This window comes from Chelonoidis abingdonii, chromosome 6 (assembly GCF_003597395.2).
Source record: "Chelonoidis abingdonii isolate Lonesome George chromosome 6, CheloAbing_2.0, whole genome shotgun sequence".
Lineage (NCBI taxonomy): Eukaryota > Metazoa > Chordata > Testudines > Testudinidae > Chelonoidis > Chelonoidis abingdonii.
Window position 1 is genome coordinate 132,844,229 of NC_133774.1, and position 23,701 is coordinate 132,867,929.

At 43.5% G+C, this 23,701-nt stretch overlaps 2 protein-coding genes across 2 annotated transcripts in view; one reads left to right on the top strand and one right to left on the bottom strand.

Annotated features, from left to right (window-relative positions):
- Window positions 1-3,474: 3,474 nt before the first annotated feature.
- Window positions 3,475-16,885, bottom strand: FNTA (farnesyltransferase, CAAX box, subunit alpha). Its single transcript, XM_032780308.2, has 9 exons — window positions 16,777-16,885; window positions 15,915-16,000; window positions 14,973-15,087; window positions 13,322-13,426; window positions 9,759-9,885; window positions 8,446-8,594; window positions 7,417-7,479; window positions 5,943-6,114; window positions 3,475-3,687 (listed from the first exon to the last, which is right to left on the bottom strand). The coding sequence occupies exons 1-9, from the start codon at window positions 16,878-16,880 to the stop codon at window positions 3,559-3,561; spliced, it is 1,050 nt and encodes a 349-aa protein (XP_032636199.1). The 5' UTR covers window positions 16,881-16,885; the 3' UTR covers window positions 3,475-3,558.
- Window positions 16,886-20,783: 3,898 nt separating this feature from the next.
- Window positions 20,784-23,701, top strand: part of POFUT3 (protein O-fucosyltransferase 3) — a 35,084-nt gene continuing 32,166 nt past the window's right edge. Inside the window, exon 1 of the mRNA XM_032780309.2 lies at window positions 20,784-21,895. The gene's annotated coding sequence lies outside the window, so the exon portion shown is untranslated. The remainder of the gene's footprint in view (window positions 21,896-23,701) is intronic.

The following is a 23,701-nucleotide window of genomic DNA, read 5'->3' on the forward strand; positions in this document are numbered from 1 at the left end:
CCTCCTCCTGCCTTGTTGAACTCCGGGCTGTTATGGACTCTGAGATGTCCATGGTAGTCTTCTGAGTGGAGGCAGGGTTGCCCCAAAGTATCTCATACAGCTCTCTGTATAAACGGCTGGTTGCGGGGACAGCATCAGAGCAGCGGTTTGCCCTCTGTGCTTTGCGGTACGCATTCCACAGCCCCCTCACTTTAACCCTGCACTGCAGGGCATTCCGGTCATGGCCCCTTTCTATCATATTGATATCTGCCTATAGGTATCGTAATTCCTGCGGCTGGCGCGTAGCTAGGACTGGACAGCTTCCTCCCTGATTAGGTCCAGCACCTTGCCATTGCTCCATACTGGGGATTGCCCAGTGGGTGAAGGCATGGTCACCTGGAAAGATGCACTGAGAGCACTCCACACCTGGCTGAGCAAACAGGAAGGGGAATTTAAAAATTCCCGGAGAATTTAAAGGATGGGTCTGATGGTTGGTCACTTGAGGGCAGGGCAGTAGAGTTCAAAGTGATGACCAGAGTGGCTAGAACAGGCATTGTGGGACACTTCTGGAGGCCACTCAGGGCACATTAACAGACCAAGGCATCCACACTGGTGCCGTGCTGCTTTAGCCAGGACACACCAAGCATTATGCCTCTCATGGATGTGGAGTATCAGAAGTGCTCCAGCCGCGGAGTCCGGATGCTCTACGTGCCTTTCCACTGTGGGCGCCTCAGGAGTTAGGGTGCCTACGGTGGATTTAATGTACTCTAACTTGCAAGTTTAGACAAGGCCTGAGAGCAACCATATGGGAAGTTACACCAGTATAATTAGGCTCCTGGTAAACTTCTCTCTGTAGAAAAGCCCTGAGTGGCTGATCAGTTTCCTGTTTCATTTTATTATAGGCAGAGGGGGTAGCAATTCATATAGCAAAGGTTACCCCACACATGGTAAGACCCTATTTTAGTTGCTTATCACTTTGTCAAACTAATTGTTGGGGTTGAAATTGACTAGGGCCGGTATCTGTTTCAGGCTGATTTTTTTAAGTTTCAGTTAAAATTGTTAAGCTGTTTATGAGAACAGGATCAGGGGAAAAAGACAGTGTTTTGCCCATGTTAAAAAAAAAGTAAGTGGAGTTCAAGATGCATTAGCCTCAGTCCCTTGAAGAAGTGTAAAGCTTTATTTATTGCTATAGGTCTATCTTATGAAATTCACAGCAACCAGTCCCCAGGGATGAGTCCCAGCTGTCTCAGGTAGGATGCCATCACAGAGAGTCTCTGTGAACAGTGGGGGAGGGGGTGTCATCAACAGGCCAAATGGGAGCACTCTGCATGGGTAGTGTTCTTGGCTGATCCAGTCCCTCTTACCTTCTCCTTAATAGGCACTTCAGTCTATTTAGCGTAAGGCAGGTTTTTCCAGACCTTTCATCATTCTTGTACCTCTTTTCTGTACTCCCTCCAATTGTTCAAAACACTCTTTGAAGTGTGAACAAAACTGGACACAATAGTCCAGGAGAGGGCTCATCAGTACCATACAGCAATAACAGCACTCTGTGCTCACAGTGCTATGCAGCTGTTCATACAGCCAAGGATTGCATTAGACAATAGCTCATGTATGTGTATGCAAATATTTGTTTTCCTGAATTGATAGAGACAAATACACTACTTGCCCTGAAGACCCTGAACTTACTCATGTCCAGGTAACTTTCCACATTCAGTCTGTAGTTTAGTTACTGTTGGAAGTAGTTTAATTGCCAGAAGAAGGTAAAAGTTTTAAATCTCAGATGGAACATCAAGCTCCATGGAAATACTTGCATATAAACTCTCTCTCATGACCTAGTTTTTCATAATTTGATTTCAGGGACCATATCGGATTCCTATGAAACTTATTTTCCCTTCTGTTGAAAGCTACATTAAAAAGCATTTCTTATGCTTTTCTTAAAATAAAATTTAAATGTAAAGTTTATTGCCCCCTAAAGAACTCTCAAATTTGGAGACTATAAATTTAATAAAATCATAGAACAAATTTTGTCTCACAAATGTAAATCTCAATGCAGTCTAACTCTGGCAGCAACTCCAACACACCCATAATATAAACAATTTTTAGTATGTAACATGGTTAAGTTTAGGAGAAATACCAACCATTACTTGGATACTTGTGCCTATCTGTGAGGTACAGTATGTGTTTCACTGATTTCATTCCACACAAGGCCTCCATCTGATATATGCCTGGTGTTAACTCATTGTTTTACTATTGCAAACAGAACAATTAGTGAAAGATAAGACAGATTTTAGATCCTTCTAAACAAATACACAAATCTTCAGCTGTTCTGAACTTCAGTTGCACTGTATTTTTTCAGCTGGCAGGGGAATGGTTGTTTTGAAGGGGTGAAATGTAAGTGTGGAGGAAGTGTAAAGGAGGAACAGGTCTGAGTATTTTTCTGCAGGAAGGCCACCAACAAGAACATTTCTTCAGCCCATCCAGATTTAGTTAGGTAAGAGCAACACTATGTTGATTACATTTGTTTTGATCTATGTGAGCAAAATTGCTCCTCCGTTTGCTACAAAGCTGAGGTTAGGTGAAGCTGGAGGGGGGAAAAAAAAAAAACACCCAGACATTTTGATTTTGAAATGAAGATGGGTCTGAATGTTCTACTGTGAGAGGATTTGGTTGGCTCTCTGAGAAGTTCAAGGAACTCACCACTGTCGCCGTCCTATACAAATAACTCAAGGCTGCTCTTTACGTCAAGTATGATAAAAGCTCCCCCGTTCTGTCCGGATCAGAACACTCCAAGGCACAAGATACATTAAAGCAACATAGGAGTTTAAAACGCCTAACCCAGGGACTGACACTTAAAAAGCATGTGTGCTGGAGTGTGTACACCTCCAAGGCCTGCCTTTTAATTTACTGTAAGAGATGGTTAATGACAGGAAGCAATGTCTTGGTACTACAAGACGTGTATAGAAGAGAAATGTGCTAAAACATATTTCAAGTACTCGTATATCTACACTTTTATTACAAAACCAGGTTGTTGGCATTAGTTGGGTACAATAGCAGCACAATTGCGTTGCTGCTGCAGAGCTGTTCTGGCCTATGGCAACAATTGCATTCCCTGTTTAAAGTAACTAAAATTAAGTTGCTTTATAAACCATTACATACAAGTTATCTGCAATGAACCTTATAAGTTCTGCCTTAGGAAAGGGAGGGCAGGTGGCATGGAGTGGATTAGGCTGGAGTGTGAGAAATTTATTCAGTGCCTTAAAAATAGCAAACAGAGCATTATGTATTGCCTATTAAGAACAAGTCCTTTATTTGGCATACTTCTAAAATGAATTGAAGACTTAATTACTTGATCTACCTATAGCTATTGTCAGTAGCAGCAGTGACCAAAGGGGATTGTGTTATACTGAACACTTCACACTCAGTTCCTGTTAAAAGCAACACCTGTGCAGTGCACATATAGTTACATCACACTCAGGCAGAGGGGAAGAGTACCTCTAATTTTATACTGGCTCATGCCCCCCTACTTGGAGTTCCTTTGTAAGTATCTTAGAGCTTGACACCATCTTCTGCCATTTGCAGTTATGGCTGCGGATCTGTCGGCAAGTCTGGTTCACTGCCTGTGCTGTGCTTGTTCTGAAGGGACCTTCCAATATACTTCCAATATTCCTTTCGGATTGTGTCTTTTTCGTTAGCCAGAATGTCACACAACTAAGAAGGAAAAGTTACAAAGTTGCAATATATTAAACCAAAAGCTTAACAACCCTTAAAAACACACATTAAGCATGGCCTTCTCTTCAGCAAGCAAAGCATGGCTTTTCAGCCACAAATTTTGCACTAGTATCCATAGACTTCTGATAAATGCATCTTCCTAAAAGGAAATAAATGATCTCTACACAGCTGGATTGACCATTAGATTTTGTGGAGTACTAGGGGGTTTGGAGTATGGGAGGGGGCTCAGAGCTGGGGAAGGGGATTCGGGAGCAGGAGAGGGTGCAGCTCTAGCTGTGGAGTGGGACTCGGGATGGGACAGGAGGTTGGTGTGCGGCAGGAGGTTTGGGGTGCAGGCCCTGGGTGGGAGTTTGGGTGCAGGAGGGGGCTCTGGGCTGGGATAGGGGCTCCAGCCCAGAGGCACTTACCTTGGGCGGTTCCTGGTCAGCAGTGCACCGGAGCTAAGGCAGGATCCCTGCCTGCCCTGGCTCTGTGCTGCTCTGCTCCCCGAGGTGGCCAGCATATCCAGCCAATGGGAGCTGCAATACTGGTGCTGGGGGCAGCATGCAGATTCCCTGAATGCCCCCTCGCCTAGGGCCGCAGGGGCATGCCGGCGATTCCGCGCTTACAGCTCCAGCGCCACCGTGGGGGAGTGCTGAGGCATGGGGGCTGGATGAAAAGAAGCAGTGGGCTGCATGCGGCCCATGGGCCTGCGGGGCCCCTCTTAGTCTGAGGCCTTGGCCTACAGCCCCTGTGTTAATTCAGCCCTGGATGCCAAACAGAAGTTTGTCTCCTGTGACTCTCCAGTTCTAGGTTAACTCTAATAGCTTTCTCTGCCCCCATCTTCCCCATACCACCTCACAGGACATCCGGATATTTTGCTCCATCCCCTGGGTATATTGCCCTTCAAATGTTCCATTCAGTTCTTTTTGCTAAGCAGAACACTGCACCTTGTTTGATGAGCCAGAGCTCAGTACCACCAACTTTAAGCCCCAAATATATTAAATGCTGAGCAGAACAGTCCTGACACTTAAGAGGTATGAAATTTTAAGGTGTGAAGGCAAATTTTGGTGCTGGTGGAAGGATGATGGTATAAATCCATGGTACGCCCATATCTTGAATACTGCATGCAGATGTGGTCGCCCCATCTCAAAAAAGATGCATTAGAATTGGAAAAGGGTTAGAAAAGGGCAACAAAAATAATTAGGGGTATGGAACGGCTTCCATATGAGGAGAGATTAATAAGACTGGGACTTTTCAGCTTGGAAAAGAGGCAACTAAGGGGGGATATGATAGAGGTCTATAAAAGCATGACTGGTGTGGAGAAAGTAAATAAGGAAGTGTTATTTACTCCTTCTCATAACACAAGAACAAGAGGTCACCAAATGAAAATAGGCAGCAAGTTTAAAAACAAAAGGAGGTACTTCTTCACAAAACGCACAGTCAACCCGTGGAACTCTTTTGCCATCAATCTACCTCATCCTAAATTCCATTACTGTTACCTTCAGAGGTTTAAAGAAAAGCTCTTTAAGAGCTATGTTGAGTTTTGCGCTGCCAGTCTTGTGGACCAGGAAGCTAAGGGATTCTCCCTATACATATATCAGTTTTGAAGATAAGAGCCCTCTGCTAAACTAGGTAGAGGGAAAAAAGAGCATGTTAGGAATTTACACAAAGGTTTTTTTTAAAAACAAAACAAAACAAAAAACTGCTCTTTCAGCAATTTGAAAGAGCATTTATTTTCTTTACTTATTGGCATTTCCTCCTTTTCTTGCATGTAATGGTTGGGATCTTTCTGCTTTTCACTTCTGTCGGTGAAGCAGAGGTGGCCTCTGCTGCTGGCAAGCTACAATGAAAATTCTTGCATGCAGACTGGTTGACAGTCAGAGGCTGAGGATTCATATACTGTACGATTATTAAGAACAGGACACTGCTAATGGAAGTCAAATGCCTTCTGAGTGCAGAGAAAAAACAACTCACCAACATCCTTGAACTTTTGAGTGGCCAAGAGGATTTCTCTTCAGTATAATGAGAAGTAGTCGACAGATACTGCACAGTAACAATTTATTAACCACAGTAACAGTAATGGAAACAACTACTTAATGCCATCATCATCTCCTAATAACTGTGCAATTAGTGTACAAGTCTATTTTACAAGAGAGCTGTTCCATTAAAATAATCCAGTCTTTGCTTTGTGTGGCAATAGGTTCAGCCAGACAAACTTCCTGAGGTAGAAAATGTGAGCTCTCTCAACTCACCTCTAATGCTTTGTTTAGTGTTTCTTCCTTGTTGTCACATTGGTTTTCTAGCATGTCTTCATATATATCCACAAGGAAGGCAATCAGATAGGGAGAACTGTGGCTTGGCTGTAAATCCAGCAGTTGCTCTAATAGATTTTGATATTTGGAAAGACCATGATCCTGCAAAATCCTAAAACAGAGATTAGTAAGTACTGCTGGCAGCCCTGACAAAGAATTAAGCAAGTTTTGGCTTGATAGATGTATCTGAAGATTTTAATCTAATAGGAGATATAAATATAAAAGAGGCAGAGGGTAATAGATGTAGTTCAATATAGCAACAAGTCAGAATTGCTGTAGCAGTGGTTTTCAACCTTTTTCCATTTGCGGACTCCTAAAATATTTCAAATGGAGGTGCAGACCCCTTTAGAAACCCCCAGGGCCCACAGGTTGAAAACCACTGCTTCAGTAAGCTATTGAGGAACATCTCAAGTGCACAGGGAGACATGAGGCAAGGTGTCTTTAGCCATCAACCTCCTAGCGCATAGCTCAGGGATAGCCTAATACTATTATTTTGGCCCCTGCTTTTAAGTCAACTTTTGATGGTTTTATGCCACATATCCTTCCATTATTAAGTATGGCTCACAGAGAGAGGAGCAGGATAAAGCAAAAAGGTTATAAACTGCTTTCCTCTACTACTATGAAAATATTTTAAGTTGTTGGGACTCTGAAGTCCCATCTCCTTCCTACTGCCAGCCCCACCTGAGAAACTAAATTCAGTGTCAGCACAGCTAGGAAGGAGAGGTGGAGAGCATGTGTGTGATGACAGGAGCAGCGTGGCACTATGTAATGCAGAACTCTAACCCTTCAAGGTCAGGGAAAGTCAGTTTCTCTTTACTGCATCTTTAACAGGGATTCTGGAGACACTGTCAGTATGCTCTAATAAATAGAATCAGAAAGATGACTACACCACTCACCTCATTCAGATGAGGCCCAAAAAGAGACACGCTTGCCTCCAGTCAACCAACTAACTACGCGCTACCATTTCTCTTCCCACGTTCTGTACTATCAAAGATTTTTCATTTCTTTACAAAGCACCATCTTCTGCAGAGGGGCTAGCACACTGTCTGCACTTCATGAATAAAGTAATTTATATGGTATTTTTAAGTACTTAAGACTTTTTTTTGGATCCAGTAAATAGAAACAACCTGTTGGGCACTTTCAAATGTGAAAAGTATTGACAATCCCCCTGCTAAAGCTACCTAGTCAGTAATTTTACGGACAGTGGGCCAGGAGATTAGGTTACTATATTAATCCTTTATGTGGGTATAACCTCAGGCTCATCTAGATCATTGCTTTTCAGTTGTTCTCCCAGAGCTGTACACATGTGTAGGCATGAAACATTCAAAGTGAAATGGCCTGCAAGTAACACCAACCTGCAACAATCCCCCCTACCAGAAGCCCTCACCCCACAGATATGAAATACATGTCTCACCCTTTTAGATAGTTCCATGCACTCTCATTATGTGGCACTGTTTTGATCATTTCTAGAGTGTACCTGTGAGGGAAAACACGGGTTAAACTTCTGTCAGAGGTCAACGAGCCAAAGAGAAAAACGTTTTCTTTACCCAGACTCAGATCTCCTTTGCAGCCTCCTCCCCATCTCACTGTTCTCAACCCTCCTCTGCACAGGCTTTTTAAAATATAGACTAAAGCAGACATTTTGCTGCTCATCTGAGGTGGTGGCATAAAACACAACTGCACGGGAGTAACGTAACCTGGAGGTGACAAAGGCATGGAAAGAAGTAGCAAGGTCTGCATCAAGAAACAGGTGCTACCCATTGGACCCCTATAAAAGCCATCCTGGGTATTGCTGAGCTCTGATCAGCCAGTGGCAGCTGAGAATCTAACAAGTCCACGAGACTGCAAACTTGAACAAACAAGACACAGAAGGACAGATATCACCATACATTTTTCTGCTGTCTTCTCATAACCAACATCACCTCGCCTGAGCCTTGGCCACCTAGTTCTCATTCATGCCGCAATCTCAACCAAGCACTAGGTGTCATCTACATACTTAGGATACCGCAATCCATATCTCTACACTAACTGTCCCAAATGGACCTAGATATACATTCAACAGGAAGGGACATAAGATAGAACCCTTTATGAGTGCTCTGGGGGAGGAAAAGAAGTTACCCACTATCAACCTTTCAGAATGCTCGGCAAGTAAGAGAGCCACTCAAGATTGGCCTCTCCAACCCAAACGTAGCTTGCAGGCAAGTCATCACCTAATTATCAACGGTATCAAAGGCATCTGATAGAGCTAACGAGCTATGGATGATTGATCTCCTGATTATTTTTCAAAATCTCTGACCAATGCCAGCAGTGTAGCTTTTATTCTGTACCCAGACAGGGAAAGGTCAAGGGGAGCTGAAGCCTCAAGCATTCAAGAACACGCCTCACTTCTTTTGCCTATGAGAAATGGAGGGCACCAAATGTAACTGTGCACAGTATTACTAACTGGACTTCTCTCTCTAGAACAGCAGGATCGTTGTAGCCAGTAGTGTTGGAAATTACAAAGTATCTTTGGTTCCAAACAGAGTTGTTTCTCACATCCTCTTTCAGAAGCTGGTCTACATACTCCAGTTCATTATCCCACAACTTGAACTCCTACAATGGTGAGAAGAGAAAAACAAAATAAGCCCTCCCCCACATTTAAACATGTTTTAACAAATTCTAGTTACTTCCTTCCTCATTTGAAGAATTCCAACTTAACTTTTCACATTCTGGACCCCAAGATTAGACCTAGACGAAGAAGTCAATGTAGTAAGTTGTGAAATTAGTAAATTCTGGGGAAAAACAGGAGTATAATGGGAAGTGTTAGGCAACCCTCATTATACAGATCAGGGGTTCTCAGGACAAATTTTTGGTGGTCTCAGAGTGCAGCCATGAACTCTTCCTGGTGGCCGCTCTCACACTTTTTCCTAAAATATGTAGTTAGCTTTAGGAAAAACAAATAAATATGCATATATACATGTTCAAATCACTGTAATTTACTTATTGCTAGATACTAAGTCTTTTGTGAAAAGTGATATTAAACATAAAAGTATCACTTTTCACAAAAGAAAGACGTTATCAGCCCCAGCAAGCCTGGGGACAAATTAAGCTCTGGATGGGGATGGGGGGGTCAGGACAGGCAGTAGGGGCCAGGGGCAACAGATTTGGGGGCAGTTCGGGGAGAGACAATGGGGGACCAGAGCCTAAAGCCCCATAGCCAGAGCCCAAAGCCTTGTGGCCAGGAGACGGGGACTGAGTCTGAAGCTGTGCAACCGCAGCCTGCTGCCCCACCACCCCAGGGGAAGCTGGGAAACTCACTGGCTGCAGGCTCCTCCAGCTTTATGCCCCAGCTGTGTCCAGAGGGGGACAGGGCCCCACCCCTGCTTGCAACCCCAGCAGACAACACCAAGGCGATGCATCCAGAAGCAACATGTAGGGGGAGGGGCCGCTGCTTTGCCCTTCCTCCCCCCGAATCACAGCCCAGGAGGCTGTGGCCACAAAAAAACGCAGCTAGTGGCAGCATTTGAGAAATGCTGATATAAAGGGTGCTACTAGTGCTTCCTGTAACAAAAGGCACAAAGGCAAGTAGCCAGCAGCAAATTTTTGACCTGGTTAGCTGAAAGGTTAGTTTACAGCTGAATTCTGAGTTCACACCCACTTAATTGTTTTCACTCCATCTACACAAGTCAGCGTGTAAAGTTAAATTTAAAGAAACAAACTTCTACAATTTTGGGAGGATTCTCCCTCCAGAGAAAGCAGCAGACCTGGATACAATACCTGAATAACCCACTGTCTGTGCTGCCAAGCGTGGTAATTCTTGGCATCCTGGTTAAGAATTTCAGCTATAAACTCAAGCTCTTGAGATGGATCCTTCAGCCACTCTACCAACACCCGTCTGTGGTGCCTAAAGTACAAAGTACGAGAATTTAAAAAGCTTCCCTTCCAATATCTGCTTGGACATTAGACTTTATTAAAATACCACCCACTTACAATATTTACCAGGACAACCAAAAACCAAAAAAAAAAAAAACAGAAAAAAAATACCAACACACCAACCCATCACCAGAGTAGGTACTTTTAAAAAAACCCATGAAACATTTCACCTAGCTTTTCTAGGGATTGCTACAGTGTAAAGTTACAACAAAAAAATGCCAAAAATGTATCTACATATTGGCATATAACCTCTTAAAGAAGGATAATTGCTATGTTTGACATGCTTGAGAAATGGTGAGAAAAGCCACACAGGAGGGTATAATAATTTAAATAGAACTGAGTTTGAGTACACAAGATGGATTGTGCTTGAGATAGTATCACATTTAGAAACTTGGCATATTGCCAACAAGTGATCTTCACAGTTAGACCCATTGTTCTAATAGAAACCCACCTAAAAACTTAACAATTTTTTCCCTATGAACACTGTGAAGTTCTCTCTATCGCTTATTTTTTTCAAAATATTTTCCCCATCTATTTTATATTGGCATTTGTCACGGAATTTAGAATGCCTTCCTAAGCTTTCGGATTCAGCATATTCCAGTACACATGAAAACCTGCCCATAGTCACTCCCAAACTTCTAAAGTAAGTGTTGTAAACATTTTACTAAGGCCTTAATTGTCCCACCACTTCACTTCTGGGAAACCAGAGCAAGGGCATGAGTACTAGTTTCAAACCAAAGTTTCTCAAATGAAGTCAGAAAGCAGAGCCAGTCATAACATTAGCAAGGATCATCCTAGCACGAATTATCCAATTCAATTCTTTGGCCTCTGTCAAGCAGTGAACAACATTTCAGAGACTTCCATTACTCCGTAGCCCTAATATGATTTTTTCCTATTCTTGGGACCCAGCACTTAGATTTCAGAGGTCTCTTCATGGCAACATTTCACTACCCTTTGGGTCAGGGTTGGCAGAGGTGACACCGAATTAGTTTCTTGCTGCTTGCTCAGGCATCATATTAGTGGTCAGTCTCCAGCTAAAGATGAGAGCACAAAAGTTTGCAAATGTTCTGCTTGCTCCTGCAACCTGTCCTCCTCTGTATCTGGGGACAGGTGTGGCAGTGAAACCTTAATTTATCCAATCCTCATCAGCTGTCAGTTTCAGAGGCTAAAATGAATGGGCAGATGGACGTTCTCCATAACAAATATGCTATTCGAGAAGCATACAAGCTTCTCCTTCCCACACTACTCAAATGGAGGGAAGCAGAAGGTACAGACTACCAGAAAATCTCAGGAAAAGAGTGGGCAAATAAAATGACCAAGGGTTTCAACTCCTGTCTCCAAGGGACTTCTTAGTTGTCTTCCTTTATACATCTCTCCAGCTATTCTTAGCTTTTTCTCCAGTTGGCACAGATACTTCCACCCAAAGTCTTCCTGGACAGAAGAGCAGGATTCATTAATTACCTTTGTGCTGTCCCAGAGGCTACTCCTCAGTCAGAGAAATGTCTTCTAATCATACCAGACAACTCCTTGACCACAGCACATCTGAAAAGGGAGGCTCCAAAAACATGACGTTTCCTTTTCAGCAGGCCCAGCTGCAACTTCCTTTACTCACTCAAGGAGGTTCACATCAAAGTATCATTAACTTGGACAACCTTACTAGATGGTGTAGGATCTCAAACATATTCTCATATGTTAATAATCCTATGGGGAGTCCCAAAGTTTGATTCATTTGCATCAAAGCTCAATGCAAAGACTCATGGTTGATCTTCCAAGATGCAAGCACAAAAAACTAAGAGCAGTGGGTTCCTTGTCTTAATACTGCCCCAGGCACCTCACCTGTATTTTCCCTCTTCTTTACTTTGTGGCTAAGGCTCGCCGCAAAGTCCCTATCTTTGGACAGGTCTACACAGCCTAAGTTGATACAACTTACATCGCTCAAGGGTTTGAATATATAGTGCTGCAGCATAGACTTGCCTTCAATCTAAATAGCCCTAAGCTGGTCCAGATACAAATAGCCAGGAAGCACTCTACCATGCCACAAAGTCCTAGGATCTGGGGAAGATCTGCAAAGTGCTACACTGAAAATTTGGTCACCCTGCATAAAGCTGGACTATGTCACAGATATTCCCTATAAATAAAATCAAGGCTATAGGTCTGGCTCAGCCCTTGGAAATTAATCCTACAGCAATAAGAAGTGTCCTCAATTCCCTGAACACAATAGATCTCACTCATCTTCATGTCACTATTTCTCAGAGCAGTTGGCCAGTCCACCCAAATGTATGAAATACCAAACAAGAAAATTCAGTTTGGTCTTTCATGAGCTAAAAAGTTATCCATTCAGGCCTGTAGATTCCTAGCATTTCCCTCCGCACCCTCTATTAAAGTAGCCATTTTAGTAATGGCTGTCCAGGAAGGTATTAAGTGGAAGCCCTTTCTATTGAAAAAACTATTGAAAAAAATGTATTTTTCCACAGAGTTTTGAAGATTTTGCCCAAATGAGCCTCTAATATAAAATCCAAGGGCTAACCTCGCATTCTTTTTGTTCTAATCCAAAACTTGCCCTAAGAATAAAGTAACAGAATTTAAATTCAAGGCCTTATAAAGCATACTGGTAATCTCCTGCCCTGTTTGGTGCTTTTCACCTTGCATGAAGAGATAAAGTCTCATGAGACTAGAATAGCTGAGGGCCAGCATATCTGAAGCATTCAGAGCGTCTGGGACGGTCAGCCAGCTTGTCCCCTGCTTTGTTCTGCAATGTGTTGACAATGGCTCTGCCTTAGACTGGAAGATCTGCAGACCAGCAACATAACTGTTCTGTAGGCTTCCAGGTAGTGGAAAGCTAAGTAGATGAGACACTTTTGTATATTTATTTTACATGGTTGGGAACTGCTGTGATATGTAAATTCACCCACCTGTATCTTGGGCAGAAATATTTCTGTATATTCTACCACAAGATACAGCCACTCCCTGTTAGAATTCATAGCCATGGCCTTTCCCAGAGAAAAATGGCCTATAAGCTGATAAATTATCAAAAAGAAGGACACAGTCATCTCTCTCCATGCATTTCATTTGGGAGGATTTTTACAACAAAAAAGCAACATCCACGAGCCGCTGAAAGCTAAAATTCTTCGTTTGTAATTGCTTCATTTTTGTTGTGTCAGAATAAGTTTGGTAGTTTTAAAAACTTTTCACATGCCTAACTACATTACTTAGTACTCATAGCATTGGAGTAGAGAGTTATGGAGAACTCTGCCTGGGGGCAGTCCTGGTTAACACCTCTGAAACTGGCTCCATCCAAGGAGGAAGGGTGAATCCTCACCTCCGCACTTTTAGAACTGGCAGCCATGTCCATTTCTGAGATGGTAAAAGGTAAGACAGTTTGTCTCTAGAAATCAAAAAGATTTTACCAGACTTGGTAATTCTTTGGCTGGTCTTCAATGATAGCTGTAATATAGTTAATTTCTTCATTAAGGTCCTTTTTCAATGAATGCAGTAGGACTCTCCGGAAATGCCTAAAGAAAAATAAGACACACACACACCATTTAGGAGGTTTATTTAATAAAAAAAAAAAAAAAAAAAAGAGCTGGAGTAAATTCAGTTAAAAGTACTTTAAGAGCTAAAGCAATTTTAAAGAACATAACTAATTCTGAAGCTGTATTCATTATTGGGTAGCTGGTAGTAACCAAAATAGGTAAGGTTACAAATATATTAATATCCAAGATCTTGGCAACTTTAAGTTTCTACTGAAGACTTGTCTACCCCACACCTGTTGCAATGTCACTGAACATCGTTTGCCTCAGGGGTAGGCAATCTATGGCACACGAGCTGATTTTCAGTGGCACTCACACTGCCCGGGTCCTGGCCACGGGTCCGGGGGGCTTTGCATTTAAATTTAATTTTAAATTAAGCTTCTCAAACATTTTAAAAAACTTATTTACTTTACATACAACAATAATTTAGTTAGATATTATTGACATAGAAAGAGACCTTCTCAAAACGTTAAACTGTATTACTGGCATGCAAAACCTTCAATTAAAGTGAATAAATGAAGACTCGGCACAGCACTTCTGAAAGGTTGCCGACCCCTGGTCTACCTGATATGAAAATAACTGGTATAAATCAGTGCAATCATATTGGTAGGAAAAATACACAGGTATATCTCTACCCTGATATAACATGAATTTGGCTATAACATGGTAAAGCAGCACTCCAGGGGGGCGGGGCTGCACACTCCAGCAGATCAAAGCAAGTTCGATGTAACGTGGTTTCACTTATAATGCAGTAAGAATCTTTGGCTCCTGAAGACAGCATTATATCGGGGTAGAGGTGTATTTGACATATTAGGAAAAACTTTTTCATTAGGAGGGTGGTGAAGCACAGGAATGGGTTACCTAAGGAGGTGGTGTAATATCCTTGCTTAGAGGTTTTAGGATCAGGCTTGACATGCCCTGGTTGGGATGATTTAGTTGGGAATTGGTCCTGTTTTGAGCAGGGGGTTGGATTAGATGACCTCCTGAGGTCCCTTCCGACCCTGATATTCTATGATTCTATGACAGTACCTATTGGTTGAGAAATCTAGTCCTGTGAATTCAGAAGGCCTTACAAGTTTAGTATTTACTTGAAAATTAAACTGGCAGGTATTACAAAGGGGATTACAGAATTACTTCAGTAATATTTACTACAAAAAACTAGCAGCTAATATATTTAGATGATATAAGAACTTCCTTTGAAACAAGCAGGAAATGGTTCCAATCTTTTCACTAGGAATGTGTCATCAGAGAGACACTTTCAATATGATTTGTCATGTCATCTTAATCAGTGGTGGTTTTTAATGGCTAGTCCTAATCTTGTCTGAAAGTTTAGACTATCAGATAGCATTTCCCAGAAATTAGAGATACTGCATCAAAATCTTACTTTAAGAGCCTGCTGCAGCTTCCAATAATCCTCAGCCTCTGAGAAAGCAAGCAAGGCCAGTCATATTTTGAACAATACACTGCCAGCATAGTTGAAAGAGAAATCAGGTAATCTGATCAGGTAATTTTAATGACTATTACTTACCACACTGTGTAATTTGCAGCATTCAGTTCAATGGCATCCCCGGTTAGCTGAAAAGCTCTTTCACTCCTTTCATCCCGCTGCAGAACAGCCCGAAAGTAATCGTAGACATCTCTGACTGGATAGACGAGAGCATGTTACCCAAAACAACTAGAAGAAATCCTGAACAGAGGATTTAAGACTGGCAACCCATTGATGCTACTTTGTGTGCATCAAATACTATTCCCTAAAGTGTTTGGTTCTAACAGTCTGCATACTGATACAATAGCATTGTTCACTAGAATCATTCTGGTGAGATGCTTTACAGAGCTCAGACTAGAAAGCTCCTAAAACATCTTTCAACATATCATCTAGATAATGTCCAAAATAGTCATGAGGGCACTATGAGTCATGCTATTTCTCTACATTCTTGAGATCCATTATTGCATTTTCCTCTAGGCCTAGTCACACCATCCTAATTGCTTGCATTATCTGGAACGTGGCTGCCTACCAAGTAGTTTTAAAAAAAATCTCTGTCATTTTTAAAAGATCATTTCTGAAAAATTGAAAAGAAAATTGGAGGGGTTTGTTTTTGTTTTCAAAAGTGTGAGCACTCCAGAATGTGAAGGTTGTAAAGCAGGCAAACATTGTCTTTGGGGCTTTGAGAAACTCAAGACTCTCCAGCCTCTAGAAAAATGCAAGTTTATGGAATGTTCCTTTAAAAAAAAGGGACAGTATTACGGCCATTTCCATACTTCAGTTTCTACATGACTACAGAAACCTTAAAGACAACTCATGTTTTTATATAGTTACTAGGAGTGACATCCAAGCACAAAAACGTATATTACTGAAAACTAAAGTCTAGCTTCAGTGGTGCCACTGACATATTACACAGATATTTTCACCGTACCAAGGTTTAATTATACTTAAACTCTTTAAAAATAACAAACAAACAAAAAAACTTACATTTTTCACTATAGATGATCTGAACCACAGGATTTGGTCCATCGTTTTGAGGTACTGGTTCGATGTCAGCCCATTCTTTTCTGTGCCTGTAAATTTACATTTTCTTTTCAATGTTTTATTAGGAAAAACTACTGAAGCCATCCCCCAAAAACGCATGTATTTCAGCAGCACCGTTCTTCATGGTGGTCATAGGATTGTATGATACAGACATAAGTGATATGGTAAAAGTCACATTAGCTGGTCATGCAGCCTAGAGAGCGACTACGTTCCTTGATCTTGGAGAAACAAGGTGGGTGAGGTAATATCTTTTATTGACCAACTTCTGTTGGCGAGAGAATGAAAGTCCGGAGCTTATGGGGAGCTCTTTTTCGGGTCCATTGACTTTGCTCATTTCTGTCACGAGTGTCGACCACAAGCTGCACAAACTCAAATGCTGTGCTCTCAACACGGCTCAGCGTTTGGACTAACGAGGGTTACTTTACCAGGCACCCCAGAACCCCAAATCACTGGCAGGCACGTTTACATGAACGTATCTGGCGGCACCTAATAAGTTCCCAGCCGGGAAACTCTGTGCCTCCCACCCGCCTTCCAGTGTCTCTCCTTTGCGACAGGGTCTCTCCCCGCGCTCGGCCGCCCCCGTTTGGAACGATGTCCCCACTCACACCCAGCAATGAGACACAGGCCCAGCGGCCTCGGAGCTGTGAGCACCTTGTCCCCCCTCCAGGTCCGACACGCTGCGGGGAGCCGGCGGGCGGGCGGGCGGGAGACCCGTCGCTGCGCCCGGGGCACGGAGCGCTTGTCTCCCCCGGGACAGCCCAGGCCCCCGCGGGGCTGCTCCGGTCTCTGGCGGAGGGACCGGTACCTGTACAGCAGGTAGCCGCCCGGCTCCAGGGGCTCCCCTTCCTCCGGCTCCGGCTCCGGCTCCGGCTCCCCGTCCCGCGCCTCGGGGCCCTCCACCTCCGCCATCGACGCTTCCGGAACCAGCTCCGCACACCATAGAGAGGAGACCGGGGCTAGCTAGAGAGTCTCCTCCAGGGGGCGTGACGGGCGGTGCCCATCAGCCTCAGCCCTTCCGGTCCTTCCCCCGGCGCGGCCTATTGGCTCCAGACAGAGCGGGGGGCGGAGCCAAGAAACCGTCACCGTGAGTGGGCCCTGCCTCCGGCGGGTTTCCTGGGCCTGGGGTCCGGCTCGAGGCGGCCCCGCGCGGGCACTGCTGGTACCTGGGCAGCTTGTAGCCGCTCGGCTCCGCGCCCCACGCCTCAGCCGGCCCGGGGACACCTCCGCACCCCGGAGAGAGGCGGCGTGTGTGTCTGTGCTGCTCACCAGTGGGGAAGGGGTGGAAGGGGTTAACGCTGATGTTTGTCAAGTGCTGTGAGGCCTCTGAGTGAAACGCGTTATGGAAATGCCAATATCAGTGTGTAGTGGGCTCAGCCTGCAGAAGGGAGAGAAGTACTGAAGTATGTGCCGTGTGAAGGCCGAAGCATAGTGTGGTGGTTGGGTACCAAACGGGGGGCCAGGCACTCAGGAGCGGCGCCAGGATTTCTGACGCCCTAGGCAGACGGCCATTTTGCCGCCCCGCGTGGGTCCGGGGGACCTACCGCAGTCATGCCGGCGGGCGGTCCGCTGCTGGAAAGGCTCCGGTGGAGCTGCCGCAGTCATTTCGGTGGGCGGTCTGCTGGTCTAAAGGCTCCAGGGGACCTGCCGCAGCATGACTGCGATAGGTCCACCGGACCCGCGTGCCGCCCCCCCCAGCAAAATAGCGCCCCCCCCAAAAAATTCTGGCGCCCTAGGCCATTGCCTAGGTCGCCTAAATAGTAGCACTGGCCCTGCAGGGACTGATTCTCCATTGCCATGCACCTTGTGTGGTCATTTACAGCAGTGCAAAGTGAGGTGGGTGTAAAACACTACTTCACTTTGTGCTGATATAAATGACAATACAAGGTGTAGCACAATGGAGACCCAGGGCCCTTGGTTCCACTCCAAGCCCTGCCACTGAACTAATGCACATCTTTGGTCAAATTACTTTCTTGTGCCTTTGTTTCCCCTCTCATTCTTCATCTGTCTTGTCTATTTCGACGGCAAGTGCTCTGGGCCATAGATTCACTCTCACCCTGGGTTTGTACAGCGCACAGAACAATGGAGTGCTCATCTCAGTAGGTGCCTATAGGCACAACTGTAATACAAATAAGATAATGTAGCAAGGGACTAACCAGTGTAACGTAAAGAAAGGCTGTTCTGAACTACAGGATTATGAATAGATACACAAAGAAAACAGAACAGCATACAAAACGGGAGAGCAGATAACCTGAAATAGCTGAAATAATTGTTACAAAATGCTGCATATAAAATAATAAAACAAGAACTCCAGAAAAACAAGAAAGAAAAATGATAGACAATACTGAGAAAATGTAGCATATGCTGGAAGAGAGCGATACAAGAGATGGAGAAAAATTTTCATCATGCAGCTTACATAACACAGTCAAGAAAAGTGGAACATAACCACGGGGAAGCGTACAAAAGCACATAGAAATGCAGGGCAGGGAAAAATGAGCACAAGCAAAATAATTCTTGGTTTTCAGACAAAACTTGACCAGAGAAATATAAAGAAAATATAAAGCAAAATAAAAATAGAGATATTGAATCATACAGTGATGTTATTGGGCAAATCCTGAGCTATGCTGCTTTATGTCAGCTGGGGATCTTGCTTATTACTCTTTGGGATTATGAAAGATGACGCATGCAATGACATTTCAAGATCAAAAATGAATGATGTGAAGAAGATAAAATTAATAGCTCCTACACTGAGGGAAAGGCAGCAAAAAATATAAGGATATGATGGATATGGACCATAGAAATTAAATTAGAATATTATTACATCATCCAGTCTCTCTCTGACAATACCATTGCTTCCTACAGTATGTTTCCTGTTTTAGAAGTCCTAAGCAAAAGGGTTTGCACCACTTCTGGGGGAGATTAGTCTACAGCCTCATACACCACTTTGTCAGGCTTTTCATGATGCTTGGACCACATTTTCTTTTTCTTAATATCACCCCCTCACAGTCAGTTATACCCTCATCTATCACATTAATTTGAATCTGCCACCGCAGGTTTTTACTGAGAATTGAGGGATAATAGCCTCTAACCATGATGTTTATTCTTGATCATTCTGCTTTCAGCAGGACTAACCCCCCATGATGCTGAGCATGTTGTATATAATGCATAATTTGCTCATGTCTATACAATCATTGCTAAATGTTTATTTTGTGCGAACTGGTCAGGTGAGAGGCTGCAATAGCAGCTTAATTCCTCTGGAAGGCACAGCTGGACCACCTACACACCCACTTTCTCTTTCCAGACTCTATAATGGTGTGACACCATATCGCTATCAGCATTAACTACAAGGGATACTCTGTCCAGAATGAACATTGTCAGACTATGAAATATGGGGAGGTGTTATTTAAGAAGCAAAACATTGACAGTCTCATGACCATCTAGCTGCAGAATAAGGGCCTGATCTAAAGCCCTTGAAATCAATGTGACCTTCATTGACTTCAGTGGACTTTGAATCAGCCCCTAAATTCTAATTCTGTCTGCTGCATCCTGGACTACTCATCGTATTCGAAAATCACGAGAGACTTAAAATCATGAGATTTTGCATTCATTTTATTTGTTTTCTGATTCCTGACCATTTAGGGTGCACTTGGATCATATTTTCAGTCTCTGCAACCATGAAGGCTAGAAACTTACTTTAAAAACCATGAAAGCTGAGATTTCCAGCTAATAACAGGACTCCAGGAGCTGGGCCCTTAAGAAAAACATCAAATATTTCAGACATGTGCTAAAGTTGTGAAAAGTAGCACCACAGACTGAGAACAGACAATGGAGAGGTGTGCTGATGTTACAGGTCTGTCGCATCTTATGCGCATTTAACATGCACAATTTCAGCTTTACGCAGTTGGTAAAAACAAAAAAAACAAAACAAAAATAGAGAAAAATAACAATTTTAATACTGTACCTGTAGTGCGGGCGATTTTGCCCACCATTCAACTCAATGTAATTTTGACTATGCGCGGTTTTCGCTTTACGCGCTAACTGCAGAATGGAACCCCCCACGTAAGATGAGACTCGCCTGTATTCAGACTCTTAAAATACGTCCCAGTAGTTTGGTGGCAATGATTATGTGCATAATAGCAGCACCCAGAAGCTCCAAGAGAAGACAGAGCTCCATTGTGGTAGGAACTATCCATACATGTAGCAAGACAATCCCTGCCCCAGAAAGCTTGCAGTCAAAACAGATACGACAAAGGGTAGATGGGAAAAAGAGGCTCAGAGAGAGGCAGTGAATTGCCGAAGGCCACATAACAGGTCAGAGGCAGAGCTGGGAATGGAATACAGGCTTCCTGCCTCCTAGTCCAGTGTTCTAGTCACTAGACCCCATCTGAGAATCTCTATATATCTTGTGGTTATTGCATGCTGTATGGCACGCAGTAGTTGACTGACAAGAACATTATAAATGATGCTGGCACTGTTTGCTGGATCATATCGCCACAAACTCTATCTAAAACCAGGTGGGGTCAGGAGCATGCACCATCCAATTAACATTTAATTTCCTCAATCAATGCTCTGCACTACAACAATGTCCATGTCTATTCATACGGTTCTACAGCCAGTCTTAAAAATGCCTGTGCTGGGAAAAGCTGTCATTTATACCCTTCCATTCCCTTCTTCTAGTGATCCTGTCTCTCTCCCTGCCCCCCTCTCTCCATCCCCACCTTCCTTTCCCAAACCATCCATGTTCCATTACTATCTCTCCCACCGCCCCAACACCACCAGCCCCGCCTAAGTCCCACCCAAACTCTTCTCCACACCTTTAAACTGCTTTGCCGTTCCAGTCTCCTCCGCCATAGCCCATGAACCTTCCCTTCCACTACTATCCGTTTCTCAGTTCTCCTCCATCATTGAGCCCCCCTCCCCCACACCATTAATTACATCACACACAGGCTGGGCTCATCGTGGGCCATCAGCTGCAGAACAAGACACCTATATTCTGGGGGAGTAGGGAATTCTAATTCCCCCCCAAACAATCCACTTGCTCCTTTGATGTTCCAGGCATAAAACATGAGATTTTCTAATTTATACAAAAGAAACCCAACTCGGGCCAAAGTAACCTGCTTTCAAAAACAAGCACATCTTTAGTCCAAATAATGGAAGCAACTTTCATAGGCTTCTTCGACCCAGAGGGCCTGAGTTTTCTTTGCCTGCGTGTAGCACTTCCACCTGCACAAAGTGCTAGCAGCTTGGGATGGTCCTGCTTTACATTCACTTTGTTCAGTAGAGAGATGCCTATGTAGAGAGATGCACCAGGCAAGAGAGAATCAGTCTCGCCAGTTTTATACTTGACATGTCAACTTTATTTCCAAGTGACACATCTGATCACAGACTTTGCCAAGTTTAGCCTCCTCTTGGCCTGAGAAGCACAGAGCACGCAACTCCAAACTTTTATGACGCATTTCTTTTTACAACTGAACAGCCCTCCTCTGGCAGAATACAATGAATCTAAATCCTGTTGGAGACTGGGATTGGCTAAAATAACTGCACTGTTATCAAAAAAAGAAGTCATCACAGAGAACAGATGTTTGCTGAGATCTCCTTGTCCAGGACTTCCAGGAAGCGCAATATTCACAAAAATGATAGCACAATTAATGTAATTAGTCTCCTGAGTTTTCCTCTGCAGAACATTCAGGATCTAGAAAAGATTTGAATCCACTCCTGGCTGTGGCTCTGCTTGGCAATAGGACTAGTGAAACTATGGATACTGGATTAACAGGAATTGGCCCTCTCAGAGGGATTCTCTGCATATTTATTTCGCTAAGAGAAATAATCTGAGCTCCAGGTTTTTATTCTGATCTCGAACAGCTGCACAAACTGAAAGTAAAAAGCGCATAGCAACAATGGCATAAGAGTGCAGCAGTTTTCCTGAGGTAAGGAAAAAAATCATCACTGGTGTGGATTTCTTGGTTATCTAACAGCATAGGATGCAGGGATGCTGAGAAAGATGCAAAGAGCTGGCTGCAACCCTGTAAAGGGCTGAGATGGAGAACAGGATCAGCAAACCCTAGAGCCTTTGATTGTTGTTATGAACTGGATTGTTTAAACAGATGTAGTTGGCTGTTGGAAAACAAATAATCTGCGTGTGTTGCTGGGCTGTAAAATCTGGCATTTTGAATAGATGAGGTTTCCAACATGCATTTGTGTGAATTTAAATGAGGTGGTTTCACTCCATAGTAGACTAAAAGTTTGTAATGTTTTCCAGTCATGGCTCAAATCCCAAGCATCTCCACCCATTTTGAAATTCATTGGGCAGTCCTGATAGTGATAGGTGGCCAGCTAAGCTTTCAAAACAACTAGGAGTGCTACCATAAAACAAATATTTACTGTTACCACTTTTTGAAAGTTCTGATCTTACTTTGGGCATTGCAGATTCAGTGCATCAGCACATGATCCTGTAATATCATCACAGATGTCAGACACAACATGCCAGTACTCTGTGGAAAAAGGAAATATCACCCCCATCCTCCAAAATTAGCAACGCTAGCCTCATTTCTTGCTGGAATTTTTTACTCAATCAGATTCTTAGTTTTGGTCTAAACAGGAAAAGAAATGGTGCATTGTATTAAAGACACCGAACAGAATTCTGTTGTGCTCTGGATGTAGATATTCTGGATTTACACCAGTCTAACAGAGGGTAGAATTTAGCTCACTATATATGTGCATTTTGTTTCCTGTGCATTTCAAGCACTGCAGTCAGCCCCGGAAACAAGTGGCTTGATTTCCAAAAGTGCTGAGCACCTTGGCAGTATTGCCAACCCCAAAGCATTCAAAAATCATGAGACAGGCTTAAAAAATAAGAATACATGTTGTGTTCTTTGTCTTCTGGTTTCTCAGCTTTCAGAGTGGATTCATGTTTTCAAACTCTTGTCTGCAGCGATAAAGATTATTTGAAATGTACGATTTTAAAAACAGAAGCTGAGATTGGCATGTATTTATGTGACATCAGGAGCTGCGGCTTTAATAAAAATGTCAAATCCACGAGGCATGTAATAAAAATCCAGTGTTGCCAACTCTCGCCAAGTCACCCATACGAGCCTAACTTCAGGCAACTGTTCTTAGAAGTCATGGCATAGCATATTTAACTGCTTTCCCCCTCACTTCTTGGGGGAACACCATGCCAGATTTCCAAGAGTTCTCAGCAGCCAACAGCTCTCACTGAGAATAATAGGAGCTGTTGAGGCACTGAGCACATTTTAAAAAGGCCGGTTCATTTAGTCACCTAAATGGGAACTCAGCTCTTTTGACAATCTTACTATTGTGAGACGAAGCACAAAGGTGTGAATGCCCGAAAGGAGATAGGCATCCACTTCCCAGTTTTTGGCACCAATGCAATGCAAACAACTCCAGCTAAAATCCTATAGGTTAGCCTCACTCAGCTCCTAAGTTTTTCCAGTAAAAGTTCCTTAGGCACTTATGTTTCTGCCTCTGAGCATGTGAACTCAGGGCCATCTCTAGGTTTTTTGCCACCCCAAGCAAAAATTTTGCCGCCACAAGCTCCGAAAGCGCCACTGTCCAAGCCACAAAAAAAAAAAAAGGTAGGAAAGTCGCCCTGGATTTGTGCCGCCCAAGCACTTGCTTGCTTTGCTGGTGCCTAGAGCCGGTCCTGTGTGCACTGCTGCCTCCTTGTGGGTGTCTGGGTGCTTAGCTCCCGTCTAAACCTCAGAGGATTCACAACC

What these genes read in the sequence shown, in the direction of transcription:
- FNTA (XM_032780308.2), bottom strand. Translation starts at nt 16,880, where the DNA reads ATGGCGGAGGTGGAGGGCCCCGAGGCGCGGGACGGGGAGCCGGAGCCG. An exon ending in GGCGGCTACCTGCTGTACAG is followed by an intron (nt 16,001 to 16,776) that starts GTACCGGTCCCT and finishes GTAAATTTACAG; the next exon opens with GCACAGAAAAGAATGGGCTG. An exon ending in GTTCTAGAGAGAGAAGTCCA is followed by an intron (nt 7,480 to 8,445) that starts GTTAGTAATACT and finishes TTTCCCTCACAG; the next exon opens with GTACACTCTAGAAATGATCA.